At 43.9% G+C, this 19,726-nt stretch overlaps 1 protein-coding gene across 1 annotated transcript in view; it reads right to left on the bottom strand.

Annotated features, from left to right (window-relative positions):
• LOC130117781 (A disintegrin and metalloproteinase with thrombospondin motifs 16) overlaps window positions 1-19,726 on the bottom strand; it is a 115,023-nt gene that overhangs the window by 28,149 nt on the left and 67,148 nt on the right. The window contains exons 15-18 of the mRNA XM_056286003.1: window positions 19,455-19,578; window positions 18,635-18,879; window positions 17,239-17,374; window positions 13,973-14,099 (exon numbers count right to left, since the gene is read on the bottom strand). Of these exons, the coding sequence (XP_056141978.1) occupies window positions 13,973-14,099; window positions 17,239-17,374; window positions 18,635-18,879; window positions 19,455-19,578 (632 nt within the window). The remainder of the gene's footprint in view (window positions 1-13,972; window positions 14,100-17,238; window positions 17,375-18,634; window positions 18,880-19,454; window positions 19,579-19,726) is intronic.

Genomic DNA, 19,726 nt, shown 5'->3' on the forward strand with positions numbered 1-19,726 from the left:
CATGTCTTTTTGATGGTGGGGGAAACCGAAGCACCCGGAGAAAACCCACCGCAGACATGGGGAGAACATGCAAACTCCACACAGAGGATGACCTGGGATGACCCCCGAGGTTGGACTACTTTGGGGTTCGAACCCAGGACCTTCTTGCTGTGAGGCAACAGTGCACTGCGCCACTGTGCTGCCTGATTAGGTGATACTACAGGGTTATTTCATACCCATCAATATCGGAGGTATGTATCGGTATCAGTATGTATTGGAGGTGGCATATGGTAGTCTGCTGTCCCCTCCGGATCAGCAGAGGAGGTGGAGCAGTGATTAGGCTGACTCAGAAGAGTCAGGTAATTGGCCAAGTACAACTGGGGAGAAAAAGGGAGAAGAAAAAAAAACTTAACCCCCCAAAAAAATCATGGCCATCAGTTTCATTATGTTTCTAAATCAAGTTTTTCTTCTTTGTGGTATTTGAAAAAACGACCGTACCCATGAGTCTCAGTAGCCGTTACAATGGAGAATCGACTGCTTCTTCTCACAAGGAAAGACGCAGAATGCACATCGATGCATTTCCACATGCATTGTAAGGCACAGAGAAAGTTCACCAGAACACACACTTCACCTCACTGTGAACACATAAAATAATTTTGTGTTTTGTGTGTGTGTGTGTGCATTATTAAAAGATTGATTTATTTGAACATTTTAAAGGTTATAGAGCATGTCTAACTTATCTGTCAATGGTGTTTCTGTGAAATTCTGCCCCAATGAAACCACATGGGCAATAAATAACAAGTGACAGAATATGAGGGAGAGGCTAAGAGAGAATAGTGGTGCACCTGCAAAAAAAATATGTTCTGCCAATTTTCTCACCAATGAGGATTATAATGGTAATTGAAAAAAAAGAGAAGCAAAATCTTTCTTACAGCAACACATTTTTAGCACATTGCAACAAATTGCACTCATTCACAAACTTTTTTTTTTTGATGGGTCGCAAAACCTCTTGCCTATAATTAAGCACTTTTCATCTAATTATAAGCAAAGTAAGTCCATTTCTGAGATACCCAGAGGGAGGGGGAGATCTGCGTTTGTTGGCATGACAGAAAGCCAAACAAAAATTGTTTAAGAAGTGCTTTCAACAGAGACAGAGACAGTGAATGTTACCTGTTGTGCTTGTTGTAACTGTAATTAATGGTCACGGTAATTTGCATATGAAATTTGGCATTAGATCGCTGATTTCGGTCATTATGCAACTGCACTGTTTATAAGGGTGGGGGATACCTGCAGTCAGCTGAGACGGACGACGTCACTTAGGTGAGTGATGAAAGTTTCTCCAGACAAACTGGTTTCTGGTCTTCACTTGGATTATTGACCATGCATCAAGATGTTGGACACGTTTGTATCATCACATTTGTATTCCCACGATATCCACCCTGTCATTAACTGATCGGCCCTTGACTCATCAGAGAGACATGTGAGCGCTGAGCGCAGGCAGGATCACGGCTGAGCTCCGACGAGATTTAATGTTGAGTTTGATTTATGGTGTATGCGTGTCTGTGGTTTACTGGGGCTCCCTCTTTTTCTCATTCCCATGCTTAAGTTTGTTCATACGCGAGGATGTGTGTGTGTGTGTGTGTGTGTATGTGTGTGTGTGTGTGTGTGTCTGTGTGGTGAGGTTGGACAGGTCACAGAGAAAGATGTCACACCAGTGTCCAAGCCATTAGGGGTTATGTTTCCGGCTGACAATGAAGCCACTAAGGACCAAGACTCTTCACTGGAGGTCTCATAACTATGTCTGTGGCCTGAGCCTCTCTCACTGTGCAGTGTAGGGATGGGTGAGAGGGAGGTTACAGGTGGAAAAGACAGGTCTTTCCACTGACCTCAAAGGCTCCATCTGTGTGTATGTAGTATAGTGTGTGTGTGTGTGTGTGTGTGTGTGTGTGTGTGTGTGTGTGTGTGTGTGTGTGTGTGTGTGTGAGAAGAAGGAGCTGAGCGTTGGGGGTGGGGAACTGTAGATGACAAGAAAGACAGAGATGACAGAGGAGGAAAAAGAAAAATGAGAGAAAATATAGGGGGGAGAGAGAGAGAATGAGAACATAGTTAAAGAGAGAGAGATGGGAAAGAAAGAAAGAGAGCTGAAAAGAAAAGGAAGCTCCACTATCTTGGATGATGAGTAGACAGATAAGCGCTGACTGGGCTTTTTCATAATCCTGCTCAAATCAGACACTGTAAGATGTCAATGGGACGACATACTGTAAATATATTTATAGATAAAAGTCTAAATTTGTCTGTTTGTCAGCAGAAACCCACAAGTTTCCAGAGATCGTCCTTTCTTCGCCTCTCGTCAAGCGTTCTCCGTCTCATGATCTCACTGAAACCCTGTAATGTTGAAATGTTATGTGATATATGGTGAAATGTAAGGTGACGATACGAGCCTGTTGAGGCTGCAAGCGAAAGAAGGGATGCAAGTAGTGTTTTAGTCTCTGGAGCCCTCAGTTTAGCAGAAATAACATGTATGTAACTAAGGAACGCATAATTAGATTTCCCACTGTAGGTGTAATAGTGAAATATAATACATCAGTTTGATTCACATATGTACCTATTCATGTTTCCTGGTATAATCATATTTGTCAAAAGGCATAATTAAGTTATTAAAACTGCTTGGTTTGCATCAGATAAATGTGTTAGTTTTTAGTTTTATTATGTCAGTTCTGATGTGCAATGAAAAGGGTTACGTCAACAGGTTTTACAGTCTTTAAGTCAAGTCAAGTCAAGTCAATTATATTAGTATAGCCCAATATCCCGAATTACAAATTTGCCCCAGTGGGCTTTACAACAACACAGCATCCTGTCATTTACTTTGTAATGTTTTAAAGCCCTACTTTGTTTTATCAGCTGACAGCCAGAAATGTCTTGCTGATGGTAACTTGCAAGAAAAGAGAAAAAGTGTGTTTTTATCCTCTGCACTGGATTGTTTTGGCTTTTTCCCCCCCTACTTTTTTGGATTTTCCCTCCGTTTTCTCCCCAGTTGTTTCCGGCCAACTAACCCACTCTTCCGAGCCATCCCGGTCGCTGCTCCACCCCTTCTGCTGATCCGGGGAGGGCTGCAGACTACCACATGCCTCCTCCGATACATGTGGAGTCACCAGTCGCTTCTTTTCACCATACAGTGAGGAGTTTCACCAGGGGGACGTAGCGCGTGGGAGGATCACACTATTCCCCCCAGCCCCCGAACAGGTGCCCCGACTGGCCAAAGGAGGTGCTAGTGCTACGACCAGGACACATACCCACATCTGGCTTCCCATTCACAGACACGTGCAATTGTGTCTGTAGGGACGCCCGACCAAGCCGGAGGTCACATGGGGATTCAAACCGGTGATCCCCGTGTTAGCAGGGAACGGAATAGACTGCCACACTACCCGGACACCCTACACTGGATTTTTAAACGTCACCAAGATAATGAATACTGGACCGTCTGTGTTGTAAAACCCCATGGAGGTTTCCTGAAACGTCATTTCACGATAACACAATTTATAACCCAATAAAGCTAGATAAAGTTAACAATTTGATTTGTGATGAATAAAACTGAATCCTTTCCACTGATGACTACAACAGTGGAAATGAGGTGTCTGTCTGTCGATCGATCGATCGATCGATCGATCTATCTATCTATCTATCTATCTATCTATCTATCTATCTATCTATCTATCTATCTATCTATCTATCTATCTATCTATCTATCTATCTATCTATCTATCTATCTATCTATCTATCTATCTATCTATCTATCTATCTATCTATCTATCTATCTATCTATCTATCTATCTATCTATCTATCTATCTATCTATCTATCTATCTATCTATCTATCTATCTATCTATCTATCTTTGTAAGTCTATCATTTTCTCTGAGTGTATTGTCTTGTTTTTTCCTGGGCTACCAGTTCCAAAATGGAGTCACATTGTACAGAAATTGGGAAAGGAGGGATTACCTGGGCAAGGTAATCCCTCCCTTGCAAATAATAATAATAATAATAATAAAAACTTTACATTTTTCTTTTTTTTTCATACTGCTACAGTCTGACAGCCTTATTGGTCATGTATCGATTACCTCAACACACACGGTTTTCCTACTCGATGCCCACACATTATTTTGACATCCAGATATCAAAGAAGAGATATTTCTGTAGGATACCGGTAACATGTTGAGATTCAAGTTTGCAAAAAATACTTTTTCCTTCAAATGACATCACATTGCAGGGTTGGTCTTTTACAAATTCATCAGAAGCAATGTATCCTGTGAAGATTTATCACCAAATAATTAAGTAAATATTAAATTCAGGTTTTCCGGCGTGACGACATTTCTATCCATGGGAATCTTGAAACTGCTGCATGTTTCTGATGACTGATTATGCCTGAGCATCTTTACAAGCCCACGGTCAAATACAATTTATCAAAGCTAAAATGAGGCCTTAACGATCTAAAACTGACTTCAGCAGGTGTTGGAAAGCAGCTTCTGCCAATGCAGAGTTAGACTAAGAAGGGTAAAATGTGATTGGGGAGACTCCAAAAAAGCGAGCCAGGTAGAGACAGAAATAGACAGAGAAAGCCCTTCTTTATATCTGTGTGTGTGTGTGTGTGTGTGTGTGTGTGTGTGTGTGTGTGTGTGTGTGTGACAGCAGATGATTACCACTGGTTCTGTGCTAAAAAAGAACACCATTTATAAAAGTATTCCGCATCTGGTGTGGGAAGACGGTGGTGCAAATTCACGTTTGCAGCGGCCTCATCCAGTATCGGAGTGGGAAGACGGCGGCACAAACTTACGTTTGCGACGGCCTCACCCAGCACTGTCCATGAAGTGTCTTTGTCCGCATCTGCATCTAAGTTTGTACCTTTGCTTGATAGCTGGGAGAGCTGGCGTTTGATCGGTTGGGAGAGCGTGGTCTGCTGCTTCCTGTGGACCCAGGGACCACAGCCCTGCCTGGAGCTGTGCCCGAAGTGGAAACATCGAGGGTGGTCTGACAGGACGCAGAAGCAGGGCAGGCTGGGCTGGCTGCTGACAGATGCAGACCGGGAGTTCTGATGGCCCCGGGGGATGGTCTTGCGGTGGCCTTGCCTGGCGTTGACTGTGTTTTTGGTGTCGTTGTGTGGAGTGCGGGGAGGTGTGTTGAGGGTGTCTGGCTGGGAGAGCTGGCATTGGATTTGGCTGGGGGAGCCTGGTCTGCTGCATCCGGTGGGCCCAGGGACCACAGCTCTGCTTGGAGCTGCACCCGAGGAGGAAACACCGGGGGTGGTCTGACAGGACGCGGAAGTGGGGCAGGCTAAGCTAACTGCTAGCCCATGCAGATCGGCAGTTCTGACAGTCATCCTGGCTGGTGTTCGCTGTCTTGGACAGTGAAACATGTTTGCGGATATGTTGGATAAATGTGTTTTTGTAGTTTTTTGTAGTTTGGATATACGTGTTCTTGTAGTTTGGATATGTGTTTTTGTCTTTGCGTTGCACTGCTGTGGGCTGGGAGAAACGATATTTCATTTCATGTACGCAAGTGCACGAAATGAAACGACAAATAAATGTTCTTGATTCCTGATTACATAACCCGCACCATACACTCCTTTTTTTTGGGAGGGGGGGGATTTTTTTCCTCCCTTTCACCTGGCAGAGGGGGTGGAGCAGAGATTGGGATGGCTCAGAAGAGTGGGGTAATTGGCCGGATACATAAACTCCTTCTGTCATATCACATTCACGTAATGATTTCTATGCGTATTTTATTTGCTCTCTGTCTCTTTCGTCCCTGGCTTTTCAACATGTCTTCTCAGTACATTCCCATCACAAATTCAGGAGATGTTCTCGTAGGAAGCAACCTGCACTAAGCATGGAGTAGATGCTCTGATGTCCAGGGACGAAGACCTCGTGTGTCTGTCTGAAAAAAAAAAAAACCTGACTCTCCCATGGTCACCCACAGATCTCTGACATGTTTTATTTAATGCTTTTTGATTAGTTCGGCTTGTCCACATTTTGACCTGCTTTGGGATCAATTTGAGGGATGGGAAATTCAACAGCATAGTCGCAGGACATCGACAATATACGGTACTGGCCAAGATGAGGTCAGTGTCTCCTGTAAGCCACACTCTGCTCATAAATCCAGACACAACTTGTCAGCAGTGTCCATTTCATTAGCAAGAATCTGGCCGATAGTTTAGACCACTGCTATGAGTGTACCTGGGAAAACTCAGAATAGAGACACAGAGGAATTGACGCCCTGACAGCAGCTGTCATGGACCTCTTGATAAATGCTCCTGTTATCTTTTGAGACGCATCCATTGTACAAGTCATCCACCATATATCTACTGTACTCTTTCTACACTGACACTGAAATGGATGGCAGCTATTGCAGAAATCCTCTGTAGCACATCTACTCTGTCCTACTCAGTCCATCCTGCTCGCGCTTTACAGCAGTTGTTGCACTTGTCATTGAAATAACTTGAATTGAATGACGTATGGGAAGCTGATTTGGCTGATATTCAAGAAATGATTATCACATCTACATATGTTTAAATGCAAAATAAGGAGCACTTTGGAGAATTGATACTTCAACAGCAGCTGTGTAGGGATGAATGGGTCTCCAGACACACCATCTTTGCTTTTGATTCTTACAAGAAAGGATTGGCTGACACCCCAATTTATTCTGCACAATACGCTGTTTCTAATCAAAATATACACACAAAGGAATTCCCATTTCCAAATCTGTTGTCATCTGGGCAGAGAGGCATGGACGGCTGTTTGTTCATGAAAGCGAAAAATGTGCCAAATACATGCAAAAGCTGAAAACTAGCCAGCCCTCTATTTCATGGTGTCATATGAATAGCTTCAGTTGCTGAATTATCACTGTATGTGCATTTGTTCAACAGAATAAAATCCAAACATTATGTTGTTATTACTCATCATCATGACCATCTCAAGTCTTCAAACGTGCTCATTGACACTAAGGTTATCCCAAAAATGTCCTTCTTTGATTCATTTTCTGGCCAGGGTTTCGCCCTTCATGACAATGTCCAGAAGAGCAGAGACAAGGGAGGACAACTTCTTCTGTGTGTGTGTGTGTGCGCGTGCGAGCATGTGTGTGTGTGTGTATGTGTGTGTGTGTCTGCATATTAGTGTGCTCATACATGTTCGGACTGCCAACGCATTCCTATGATGTCCACAGCACCAGCCCACGTTGACTGATCTCTGTTCCTCTGCCTGGGCCTGGCCCATCTCAGCCCAATCTGTCAGGGGTTTCTGACACTGAATGAACCCCACCAAGCCCCCCCAGATCCCCACCCTGAAACCAAAGAACCACAACTCTCTTTCACCGCTATCATCATATAAGAGAAAGGCAGTGTTAACGCCACTTGAGTTAACAACAATGACCTTATGCAGCAGTGAGGCGACTCTCCCTGCCCATCGCAGGCAGGTAGTTGACTTGGACACGGTGTATTTCTTTTTTAGACGAGGGGTTTACATCTAGGTCCAAAGACTTTCTGGTGCACCACACTGTTTGCAGGTTGATAATATTGTAGTGAATTCAGGGGGCAGCTGGGAACCACTGCAGCCAGGACATGAACCCGGGGCGACTACATTAACCAGCCCGACCTGTTAGCCAACCAGCTAGTGAGTCTACTCATATGTGATCGTCACACTACCCTCCTCCTTCAGCATACCAGCTCCCTCACACCTCTGGGCACATGCACTTCCAATGGCCTCACGGTCTCACCATCCCACTTCTAGCACCAATGTAGTGAATTCAGGGGGCAGCCGGTAACTGCCACAGCTGGGACGCGAACCCAGGTCACCCACACCATGGGCGACTATGTTAACCAGTCATCTTAAGGGTCCCACCCATTAGCCAACGGGCTAGCACGTCTACTCATTCATGGTCGTTACAATATTATCCTGCAAAGTGAATATCCAAAAATCTTCTCTCCTTTTCCCCAAAGGGTCTTAATGAATTATTATCATTCTGTGTTCTAAATCTACTACTGCTATCTGTTTGATACTGTTTTGGTGATGGCAGGTTGTCTCCATTTCTATGTTTGATATATATTTGCCATTGTACCTTAAGTCTTTCTTTATATATTGTTCTACTTGTAAACGTGTGTGCTCATTTGTCTTTATGAGGGACACCATCATGGTTTACGTAGCGCTGTATTTAGCTGTGTGGCTCCCACTCCTGATATATCTTCTCTGTATCGCCGACATCTATTTGATCCTAACGGTGGTGGGCCCTGTGATGGCCTGGCGGCCTGTCCAGGGTGTCTCCCCGCCTGCCGCCCAGTGACTGCAGGGATAGACTCCAGCATCCCCGCGACCCTGACATCAGGATAAGCGGTTCAGATAATGGATGGATGGATGGATGGTGTTCTCCATAGTGTGGTGGTAGCGTCGCTGTTTTCTGAATCAAATCGCTTATCAGTAGCGAAGCTCTTTTATTGGTCAAGTAGTGCGTTAGTGTACACACAACCTACATTTTCCCAAACATTTCTGAGGCTCAAGCACAGAGGAGCTTTCTGCTGTAGCCTGAAATAAAACGGCTAAGGATCATTAAGTGATGCCACCGCCATACACGGACCTGTATGTGGAGCTAAGAGCTAACAGAAACACTTTCATATGATGGTGACGTCATGTACCAATTCTTGGGCTGATGCCTACGACTTGTCTGAATACACAAACACAGACACACACACACACACACTCATAAGGGGGGGGGCTTTCTGGTGCCCTGCCGTTTGTGGGGGGTGGGTGGGTAGCAATAATCTTGTTCATTTTAAATATAAGCAAAATAGATCGATCGATAGATCGATAGATCGATAGATCGATAGATAGATAGATAGATAGATAGATAGATAGATGTATTTCATTAATCTCCACGGGGAAACTGATTCTCTACATTTAACCCATCCAAACACACACACTGTAAGCAGGGGGCAGTTGTGTAGCTAGGAGCAGTGGGCAGTTATAGCGCCCGGGGACCAACTCCAGTTCTTCTTGCCATGCCTCGGTCAGGGGCAGAGACACGAGTATTAACTCTAACATGCACGTATTGATGGTGTGTATAAAAGACTTTGCATCCAGTAAGACAAGGAAGACGGCTGTGTAAGAGGCAAATATGAAGCCACAAGGTAAGAAATTGCATTTTCTACTAATAAATGTGTGGTGTTAGTGTTGCAGATCTTTGTTGACCTTGGTGTGTTTAAGTGTGTCAAAGAGTTCTATTATGGTGTGTGTGTGTGTGTGTGTGTGTGCGCACGTGTCTGTGTGCGTGCAACTGTGTATGAGTTTGTGTGAATGTGCATATCTGTGGGTCATGTGCGTGTGTATGAGTGTGAGCATATGCGCGTGCCAATGTGGGTGTGCCTGCAGTTATGATCAGTCAGTCTTGCCAAAATAGTGCTGTAATGGTGATGTGTTTGATTTTTGATGTTTCTATAATGTTGATGTGTTTGGTGTTTGATATTGATGTTTCTATAACACGCGCACACAAACACAAACAAACACAGATGAACATACACACACTCTTGACACCTGTTTTTTGTTATTATGTGGAGCACTTTTTTTTCTTTTCTTCTTCTTCTTGCCAAATTGGTTTCGGAGCAGTGAGAGCACATTTTATTTTTCAACAACTGAACTGAACAACCCAGCCACTGGGGATGCACAAGCCAGTGCATTCTTAGTGCCGGTCCCAAGCCCGGATAAATGGGGAGGGTTGCGTCAGGAAGGGCATCCTGCATAAACCTTTGCCAAACCAAATATGTGGACCATAAATCAGATTTCCATACTGGATCGGTCGAGGCCCGGGTTACGACCGCCAACAGTACTGTCAACCAGCAGGGTGCCAGTGGAAACTATGCTACTGTTGGGTGAAAGAGACGGCATATCCAGAGGCAGCGGGAAAGGAGGAAGGGTAGGGGTGTGGAGGGGATGTGGTGAGAGGGGACATGCTACTAGCGTGACAGAGGAAGATGCAGAGGACAGGAAGAGATGGAAATGAATGATCTGCTGTCTTGATCCCTAACAAGAAGTAGAAGAAGAAGAAGAAACAATTGAATTGAACATGTTTTGCTTGCCTATCTCTTTGACTGACATTTTTTTGTTATCATTGAGATTGCATTGGCTTGGAATGAAGTTGGTTCAATGTAAAAACAATAGTTTCGATGTACTAAACTACACTCACCGGCCACTTTGTTAGGCACACATGTCCAACTGCTCGTTAACGCAAATTTCTAATCAGCCAATCACATGGCAGCAACTCAATGCATTTAGGCATGTAGACATGGTCAAGACGATCTGCTGCAGTTCAAACCGAGCATCAGAATGGGGAAGAAAGGTGATTTAAGTGACTTTGAACGTGGCATGGTTGTTGGTGCCAGACGGGCTGGTCTGAGTATTTCAGAAACTGCTGATCTACTGGGATTTTCACGCACAACCATGTCTAGGGTTTACAGAGAATGGTCCGAAAAAGAGAAAATATCCAGTGAGCGGCAGTTCTGTGGGCGAAAATGCCTTGTTGATGCCAGAGGTCAGAGGAGAATGGCCAGACTGGTTCGAGCTGATAGAAGGGCAACAGTAACTCAAATAACCACTCATTACAACCGAAGTATGCAGAACAGCATCTCTGAATGCACAACACGTCGAACCTTGAGGTAGATGGGCTACAGCAGCAGAAAACCACACCGGGTGCCACTCCTGTCAGCTCAGAACAGGAAACTGAGGCTACAATTCGCACAGGCTCACCAAAATTGGGCAATAGAAGATTGGAAAAACGTTGCCTGGTCTGATGAGTCTCGATTTCTGCTGCGACATTCGGATGGTAGGGTCAGAATTTGGCGTCAACAACATGAAAGCATGGATCCATCCTGCCTTGTATCAACGGTTCAGGCTGGTGGTGGTGGTGTAATGGTGTGGGGGATATTTTCTTGGCACACTTTGGGCCCCTTAGTACCAATTGAGCATCGTGTCAACGCCACAGCCTACCTGAGTATTGTTGCTGACCATGTCCATCCCTTTATGACCACAGTGTTCCCATCTTCTGATGGCTACTTCCAGCAGGATAACGCGCCATGTCACAAAGCTCGAATAATCTCAGACTGGTTTCTTGAACATGACAATGACTTCACTGTACTCAAATGGCCTCCACAGTCACCAGATCTCAATCCAATAGAGCACCTTTGGGATGTGGTGGACCGGGAGATTCGCATCATGGATGTGCAGCCGACAAATCTGCAGCAACTGCGTGATGCTATCATGTCAATATGGACCAAACTCTCTGAGGAATGTTTCCAGTACCTTGTTGAATCTATGCCATGAAGGATTAAGGCAGTTCTGAAGGCAAAAGGGGGTCCAACCCGGTACTAGCAAGGTGTACCTAATAAAGTGGCCAGTGAGTGTATGTTTGCCATGTTGCTGTAGCCTAGCTTGCTATATTTGCCTGGGGCTAAGCTTCAGGTTAGTGAAGCTTAGCTTTCCAAGTAGCTTGCCCAACACTGTATTTCTTATAGGTTTAGGGATGTTGTTTATCTGAGTTTTTATTGTAATTTGTTAACACCTTGGATTGCCAGTATCTGATCACCTGTTTGAACTGTTCACTCCTTCGGTTTTGATTGACTCAAGGGTTTACAAAATTTACTTTGGCCTCATGATTGGACCACAGAGTTTCCTGTTTCCTTTGATATATGGGTCTATTTGTAATGCTTACTCAGATACTTGATAAAGGTGTGATGACTGAAACGTTATTTCCAGTTTCCAACACAGCTTGTTGTAAATGAACACAGTGTGCAGGACTCTACTATACTGGATTTCTTGCCAACCGTTCAACACACCTGGCCTACATTTACAGGTGTGCAAAAAATACCTCTTTTATTGATTAATCTGCAAAAGCAAAAAGCGGTTGTATATATATAAAAAAGTAATCTTGGGGCGTCCGGATAGCATAGCGGTCTATTCTGTTACCTACCAACACGGGGATTGCTGGTTCGTATCCCCGTGTTGCCTCTGGTTTGGTCGGACGTCCCTACAGACGCAATTGGCCATGTCTGCGGGTGAGAAGCTAGATGTAGGTGTGTGTCCTGGTCGCTGCACTAGCACCTCCTCTGGTCGATCAGGGTGTCTGTTCGGGGGGGGGGGTAACTGGGGGGAATAGCATGATCCTCCCACACGCTACGCCCCCCTGGTGAAACTCCTCATTGTCAGGTGAAAAGAAGTGGCTGGCGACTCCGCATGTATTGTAGGAGGCAAGTGGTAGTCTGCAGCCCTCCCTGGGTCAACATAGCCAGTGGAGCAGCGACCAGGACGGCTCGGAAGACTGGGATAATTGGCCAGATACAATTGGGGGAGAAAAAGGGAGAAAAAAAAAATCTGACAAAAAAAAGATGCTCCTTTTGGATTATGGTTATATTGTCTGGCACAGCTGGAGAGACAGAGGGCACACCTCTCAATGTGACAGGGTTGAGCTTACTCAGGCAATCTCTTTCCAACTAACCTGACTGAACATTGCATGTAACCCAGGTTCCTTGACATTAGAGTCCTAACTAAAAATGGGTTCTGGGCCTGTCTTCAGTAGCTGCTTCAACAACAATAGTGCCAATGAAGTTTGCACAATCAAATGCCAGTATAATAATAAATGCTGGTCAGATCCTGAGGAGATAATATTTACAAACCCTCAGTAAACTATTACTAACAAAGAGCGAAGCAAACCATTCAGTTTGTATGGCATTCGCTTGAACTGAGTGAGAAGAACAGAACAGTTAGAGGAACGCAATACCTTCCACATGTCTCATGCTCGTTTCTCTTTGCCAAGGCATAAATTTCCTTTCTGTGAGCGCTTTACATGACAGGAAAACACCGTCATGGTGCAACAGGTGATTTTTGAGGGTGAGAAAGGGAGGTGGATGTCATCATCGCTGCTTGACACCATCCGTTCGCTACATAACAAGGAGATAGTGTGGGAAGCTTGGAAGTGTTGGCTCAACCTATATACATGGCTCCTTCTGACGTCCCGAATGTCAAGAAGTTACAGCACAGATGTGATGGTTTTGTAGGCCAATAATACATGCTGTGAAGCAGCAGGCAACAGGGGCAGACAGAGGAAGGGAGGAGGGAGAGAAGGAAGGGGGGAAAGCTGGGAATGAATACAATGGGAGACATGAGTCACGAAGAAAGACAGGACGAGGTAGAGAGAGAAAGAGAGAGAGGAAAAGAAGCGTGGACAGTTGGACTGTTTAATGACAAAAATCCAAAGCAGCAGGCACAAGGCCAACTAAAACACTATCTAATGAGATGACAAGGATGTCACTTCTGGAACAGCACAATGTGTTTACATCACTGAATGTCAACCTGTTTGTCTTGTGGCCCCTCAGTAATGAAGAAATACCATCTCACAACTCCCCCCAACCTGGGTGTGCACGTTCAGAATGGGGAACTGCGAGGACCAGAAATTCAGGCTAATTCAATTAATTGTTGGAGAATGACTATGGAGCAAGGAGCAAAAATTCATTTTTTGTACATTCAAAGTCCAAAAGTATGTATCTGAGAAGATATGAAATTGTTAATATATGTGCTCATGTTGCATATTAAACTCTTGCCTCACATCCTCTTGTGGCCCTTAAAGGATACTGACATCCAGATTGACAACCAATATGACTGTTGGTGTAAATTCATATAGGCTGTTCCCATGGCAACAGATAAATCCTTTGGCATTACTCATAGGCTCGGATGACGCAAAATGTAAAACATTTCATAGGCTCCAAGAGATTCTCTAGGAAGCAGTGAACTTTCAATCAAAAACATCATGCTTAGCTAACACAGCGCTAATCCTAATCATGAACCCTCTTTTTCTGTATTTTGATAATGTAAAAAAAAGATAGTAAATATAAGACAATGCATTACCACGGTAAATTCAAGGATCAAGACATCAAGCAGATCGCTGACATATCAAATAAACAACTGGTCTGACCTGGCTGGACACGGCTGGGTGTTACAGGGCATCAGTCCCGTGGATGGTCTGGTTTTAGGATTGCAGTAGGAAGTATTCACCTGAGCCCTCAAGTCTTTGTAGCAGGCTGGCTTGGTGTTCATCTGGCCTATATAGGGAAATGTCACACTGAGATAGGAAACTTCAAATGCATACTGTTACAACACATTAACATTTAGTGTTAAGGAATGCTAAAAAAAATCCTGCATGTTTTTTGTGTGCAATGCACAGCTAATACAAGTGTATTGCCTTTTCCCTGATTAGGACATGAGGTTTTAGTTGTTTCCCACAGGAGACTGCTTTGGAAGTAATTCTTTCTAATGTCAATTGTTGTCCAGCAGAATGTCATATGCATATTAATGAATAACCCAATGTGTATTATTAACATTATTATTATTATTATTACTATTTATTTATTTAGCTATCTATTTATTTATTTATTTCCCCCCACTTTTTCTCCCCAATTGTACCTGGCCAATTACCCCACTCTTCCGAGTCATCCCGGTCGCTGCTCCACCTCCTCTACCAATTTGAGGAGGGCTGCAGACTACCACATGCCTCCTTCAATACATGTGGAGTCGCCAGCCGCTTCTTTTCACTTGACAGTGAGGACTTTCACCAGGGGGACATAGCACGTGGGAGAATCACGCTATTCCCCCCAGTTCCCCCTACCCCCCTGAACAGGTGCCCCAACCGACCAGAGGAGGCGCTAGTGCAGCGACCAGGACACACACCCACATCCGGCTTCCTACCTGCAGACACGGCCAATTGTGTCTGTAGGGGCACCCAACCAAACTCGAGGTAACACAGGGATTCGAACCGGAGATCCCCGTGTTGATAGGCAACAGAATAGACTGCCACGCTACCCGGACACCCAATGTGTATTATTTTTAACCTGACTACAACCCCAATATGAATATAAATAAGAAACAAATAGGTTTAAAAGGAGGCTTCCATGTCTCATCTCTAATGTGAACCAGTTTCATTCACAAGCCCAACTCTTCACTGTCTCCTTTAGAAAGCTAAGGAGTAGTTTTGAAAAGTGCCTCGATTTATGTGAGGGCCAGTATTGCAGCCTTTTTAGGTCTGATTCTGTTATTCAGTTCATGTGAAACTTGAATCCCCGGTTCACAGATCCCAGGTTGGTATGTGGCCTTAGGCAAGGTCAATCTACACACCTCAACTCTACGACACTATTTCCGAGTCAGTCACTCAGTCACACTCTTTAATAAAGCAAACGACCTCCGACCCATTAGGGCCAACAATCAGGACACAAAGGGACGGAGGTGGGCAAGGTGAGCCTCAATAGATCAGGGCGGGGAACTTTAACCTGTGGGGTCAATCAGTGTGAACCGCACACTGGAGCCTTTGTCAGAGCAAGCACACACGGCACGAAGCCAAGCATGAGCACTTACATGTGCACATGTATAAGGAAAAATAGGTAGTGAAAAATGTGAATTGGTGTCAGCAAAACTGTGGGTGTATGCACAGACACAGACACAGACACAGACACAGACACAGACACAGACACACACACACACACACATACACAGACACAAATCAACTGTACTGGAAATTAAGCTGGAAATTAAATTCCTTATATCACAGGCTACGCCTAGAAGCCTAATATGGGCGCCTAATAGGGACATGAATATGTGCTTGCACACACATGTGTGTGAGTATGAGTTAGTCTAATAGCAGGCTTCCTGTGAGACAGGAGTCTACACTCACAGACTTGTGTGTGTGTGTGTGTGTGTGTGTGTGTGTGTGTGTGTGTGTGTGTAATAGCAGGCCTCTCAATGAATAAGAGAGGAGGTCCCGCCAATCCCAACCAACGAGTCCCCCGGCCTGCTAATGATGGGAACACTTCCCTGCTCTCTCCATTTAACCTGCAGCTAAAAGCCTTATTACAGATTAGAGGGACTGGCCCTACCTTTAGATGCTGTTCTACTGATCTAGAAGAAGGTGTCTTACAGAGTCCGAAATAAGTTGTGGGTTTACTTTACTTTTTGTGGGCCAAAGATGATGAGAGATTTTTCGAAAGGCATTTGAACGTTTTGGATTTTCAAAGTTTAATAACTTTGTAAAATGAAAAAAAAAGAAAGATACAGACCTGTTGCTCCCTGAATGCTCCTAAAATTGTCTATATTTTCATTAAAATGTGTTTTAGATCAATTTCACAAAAAAAGGTTATGATAAGATTTACCTAAAATGACCATGCCCAAATCACGTGCGGTCAAAATGACCGTGCGTAATTTGTGCGTCATTGTGCACGTCATGTGACTATTTATGACATGTGTTGGTCACGTCATTTCCTTCATGAAGACAAGTCAAGTTAATTTTATTTGTATAGCCCAATATCACAAATTAGAAACACACTAGCGTTCTCCAGTGCAGAGTATTAGTCTAAACTTGATTTTTGATTATTGCCAACATGTCTGGTTACAGCTGCCGTTTCAGACGCACCATGACTACCACCGAGGCGTTGCAGTATTTATAGGCGTTGGACAGCGGCGATTTTAAATTGTTTGAAAAATAGCATTTAAGTTGTTAAAATGTTAATTTTGGTGTCAGTCATTTCCAGACATACTAACATATGCAATGCATTAATATCTCAATTGGGTATTTAGCTTGACAGAAACTGCCAGTCATTTTGACGACCCATGGTCGTTCTAGTAGTTTTTAATTTCCAGTCGTTGTTTGGGACTGTTTCAATGGTTATTTTCAGTTTTAAGCCTCCTTTTTTTTACATTTCACGTTTTATAGGCCTTGTTACGTTTTTTAGATTAGCAATATGCGTTTCCCGTTTTGTTTTTCAGATAATATTTTAACTTTTTCATTTTGCTTCAAGTTCGACCATGTCTCTCTGAAGTTTAAACTGTTAAAAATAGTATTATAGTTGTTAAAATTTTAATTTTGGTGTCAGTCCCTTCCAGACATACTAACATAAGCAATGCATTAATATCTCATTTGGGTATTTATCATGACAGAATATAGAGTTTAAAAACCGGCGGTCATTTTGACCGCCCATGGTCATTTTAGGTAGGAGTGGAATCCCGTTCGTTCTAGTGAGGTATGTTGTAGATTCTCATGCAGATTTTTCCATAAAAGACACATTGTACCATACTGCACTCTTAAAAAGGACAGATAATTTCTGACATATCTGTAATTTTTAACAAAAATGTAATAGGATGCCGGGCTGCTATGAATATATAACACTATGTGATTGTGTAATAATCAGTTTTTACCTCCAGCACAGGTTGCTGAGCACTGGGACCGTATGATGGCCCAGTTATAATTATGTTTGATGTGGTTCTTCCTCTCATCTGCCCGCTTCAGCGTGTACTCCCAACGCACACCTGGGTTCCAGCCCTGCAACAAAATCTACAGAGGAAGGGAACGAGTGATGAGGAAAAGACAAACGGCCACAGAAAGAAGCAAGGAAGGACGGTTGAGAGGAGGACGGGAAAAAAGCAGAAGAAGAAATTTATGATATAAATGGAGGAAGCAATTAAAGGAGAATGGGGGGAGGCATGTGACAAAAGATAGGAAGGAAAGAAGACAGGAAGGAAGAAATGGAGGATGTATTGATGGGAGGAAGGGTTGAAATAAGATATCCTGAATCACCTAATGACTGAGCGACTGTGTAAATGAAAGAATGGCTGAAAGAGAATCAATGACTCAGCGTCACACCAAACAGAGGAGAAAAAGAGGATGTACGCTGTTCAGAGGCTCTGTGGTAAAATTTAGACTGAAAAGCACTTAAGCTTTGACAGGTTTTTTTTTAATTTTGATATACTCTATTGAGCCCCATAGGGAAATTCTTCTCTGCATTTAACCCATCTTAGCTGTGTAGCTAGGAGCAGTGGGCAGCCGCCGTGCAGCACCCGGGGACCAACTCCAGTTCTTTTCCCGTTGCCTTGGCACAGACAGGAGTATTAACCCTAACATGCACATCTTTTTTTTCTTTTTTTCTTGATGGCGGGGAAAACTGGGAATACCCAGAGGAAACCCAATGCAGATACGGGGAGAACTCCACACAGAGGACGACCTGGGACGACATCCAAGGTTGGACAATCCCGGGGTTCAAACCCAGGACTTTCTTGCTGTGAGGCGACAGCGCTAACCACTGCACCACCATACCACCACGCAGGGTTCTGCGTGAACACACTAATGTTATAAAAAAAAAAGGCTTTCTACCTTCTCTTGGTTTATAACATTTATAATCCATACCAAAAAGCACCATCCAAACCTTTCGTGTTTTTCCACACTAAATTGGGACCATTTAAAAAAATAAAAAAAACCCCAAACTTTTATATACAAGAATCACTCCATGGTTTAGTTCTCTTTCATCAATGTCAATGCTCATACTCTTTTGGGATGTTGTCATCGCTTTCTTTTGTGCCTCCATTTCCCCATGTATAAAGCATGGTTAGAGCAACCTGCTGATGTAAAACCCTACAGCCTGCTGTGGGGCAGCTGCTATCCTGCCCCCCAAGCTCCACTGCTATTTAAATAGATAAAATAGAAGCATGACAAGTGACTCGAGACGTAAAAGAGTTGTCATTTAAAATGATTTATCAGTCAGTTTTTGCTTTGCAGTCATTACCAAGTCTGCCTCTCTGTATAAATACATCCCCATACCTCAATGACCAGTGTTTCATTGGTGGGGCCCATCGAGGTGAGGCTCTCTGGTCTGTTGTATGGCCTCTTATACTCAAATATGGCTCCAGCGATTGGGTGTCTGCCAGGCCAGTCCACCGTCCAGCGACCGTTTAGGTAGTAGCGTCTCTGGGCATCCCTGACAGCCAGGTAAGAGCTCGAGGTGTTGAGCTCCACCACACGGATACTGCGAGCCCCCGCCGGGATGGTTACGATCCCATAGTACTCTAGGAAAAAAATCAAAATAAAAGACTTCGATTTTGATATACTTTATTAATCCCCATGGGAAATTCATGCTCTGCATTTAACCCATCCTAGCTGTGTAGCTAGGAGCAGTGGGCAGCCGCCATGCAGCGCCCGGGGACCAACTCCAGTTCTTTTTGCCATGCCTCGGTCAGGGGCACAGACAGGAGTATAAACCCTAACATGCATGTCTTTGTGATGGTGGGGTAAACCATGGCACCCGAAGAAAACCCACCGCAGACACGGGGAGAACATGCAAACTCCACACAGACTATGACCTGGGATGACCCCCAAAGTTGGACAACCCCGGGGTTCGATCCCAGGACCTTCTGTGGCTTCTGTCACTTTCAAAACTTCTTTTGTGAAAAGCTGATCTGCAATAACAAAAAAACACTAGATGTGCAAAGCAACAAAATAAATCAAATGAAGAAATAAAGATCAATTTCATAAACAGTGACATCAGGAACCTCTCACTTCAAATAAACAAAGAAATTAGATAATAGGAAAACAAACATCAGAATCATCAGTTGAATTGGGTAAACTGGATGGCATGACCTACGGTTTGTATAATGTTGCTTGTTGTACAGTCCTTTGTAGACTTTGCAAGTAGAGTTGTCTCCTTTGCAGACCCCACATGCATCAGGAGCCGCTGTGGAGCCCAGCACGCGGTCACAGCCCACTCTCTGGTGAAAACACACAACAACAACACAGCTAGTATTACAGTAGTAAGATGTAGATTACATCATAGTACGTTACCAAATTCTGACATTCAGATATTTAACACACTCAGCACTTCAAAATGAGCACTAAATGTCTCTCATCTACAACAAA

This window comes from Lampris incognitus, chromosome 9, assembly GCF_029633865.1.
Source record: "Lampris incognitus isolate fLamInc1 chromosome 9, fLamInc1.hap2, whole genome shotgun sequence".
NCBI classification, from domain to species: Eukaryota; Metazoa; Chordata; class Actinopteri; order Lampriformes; family Lampridae; genus Lampris; species Lampris incognitus.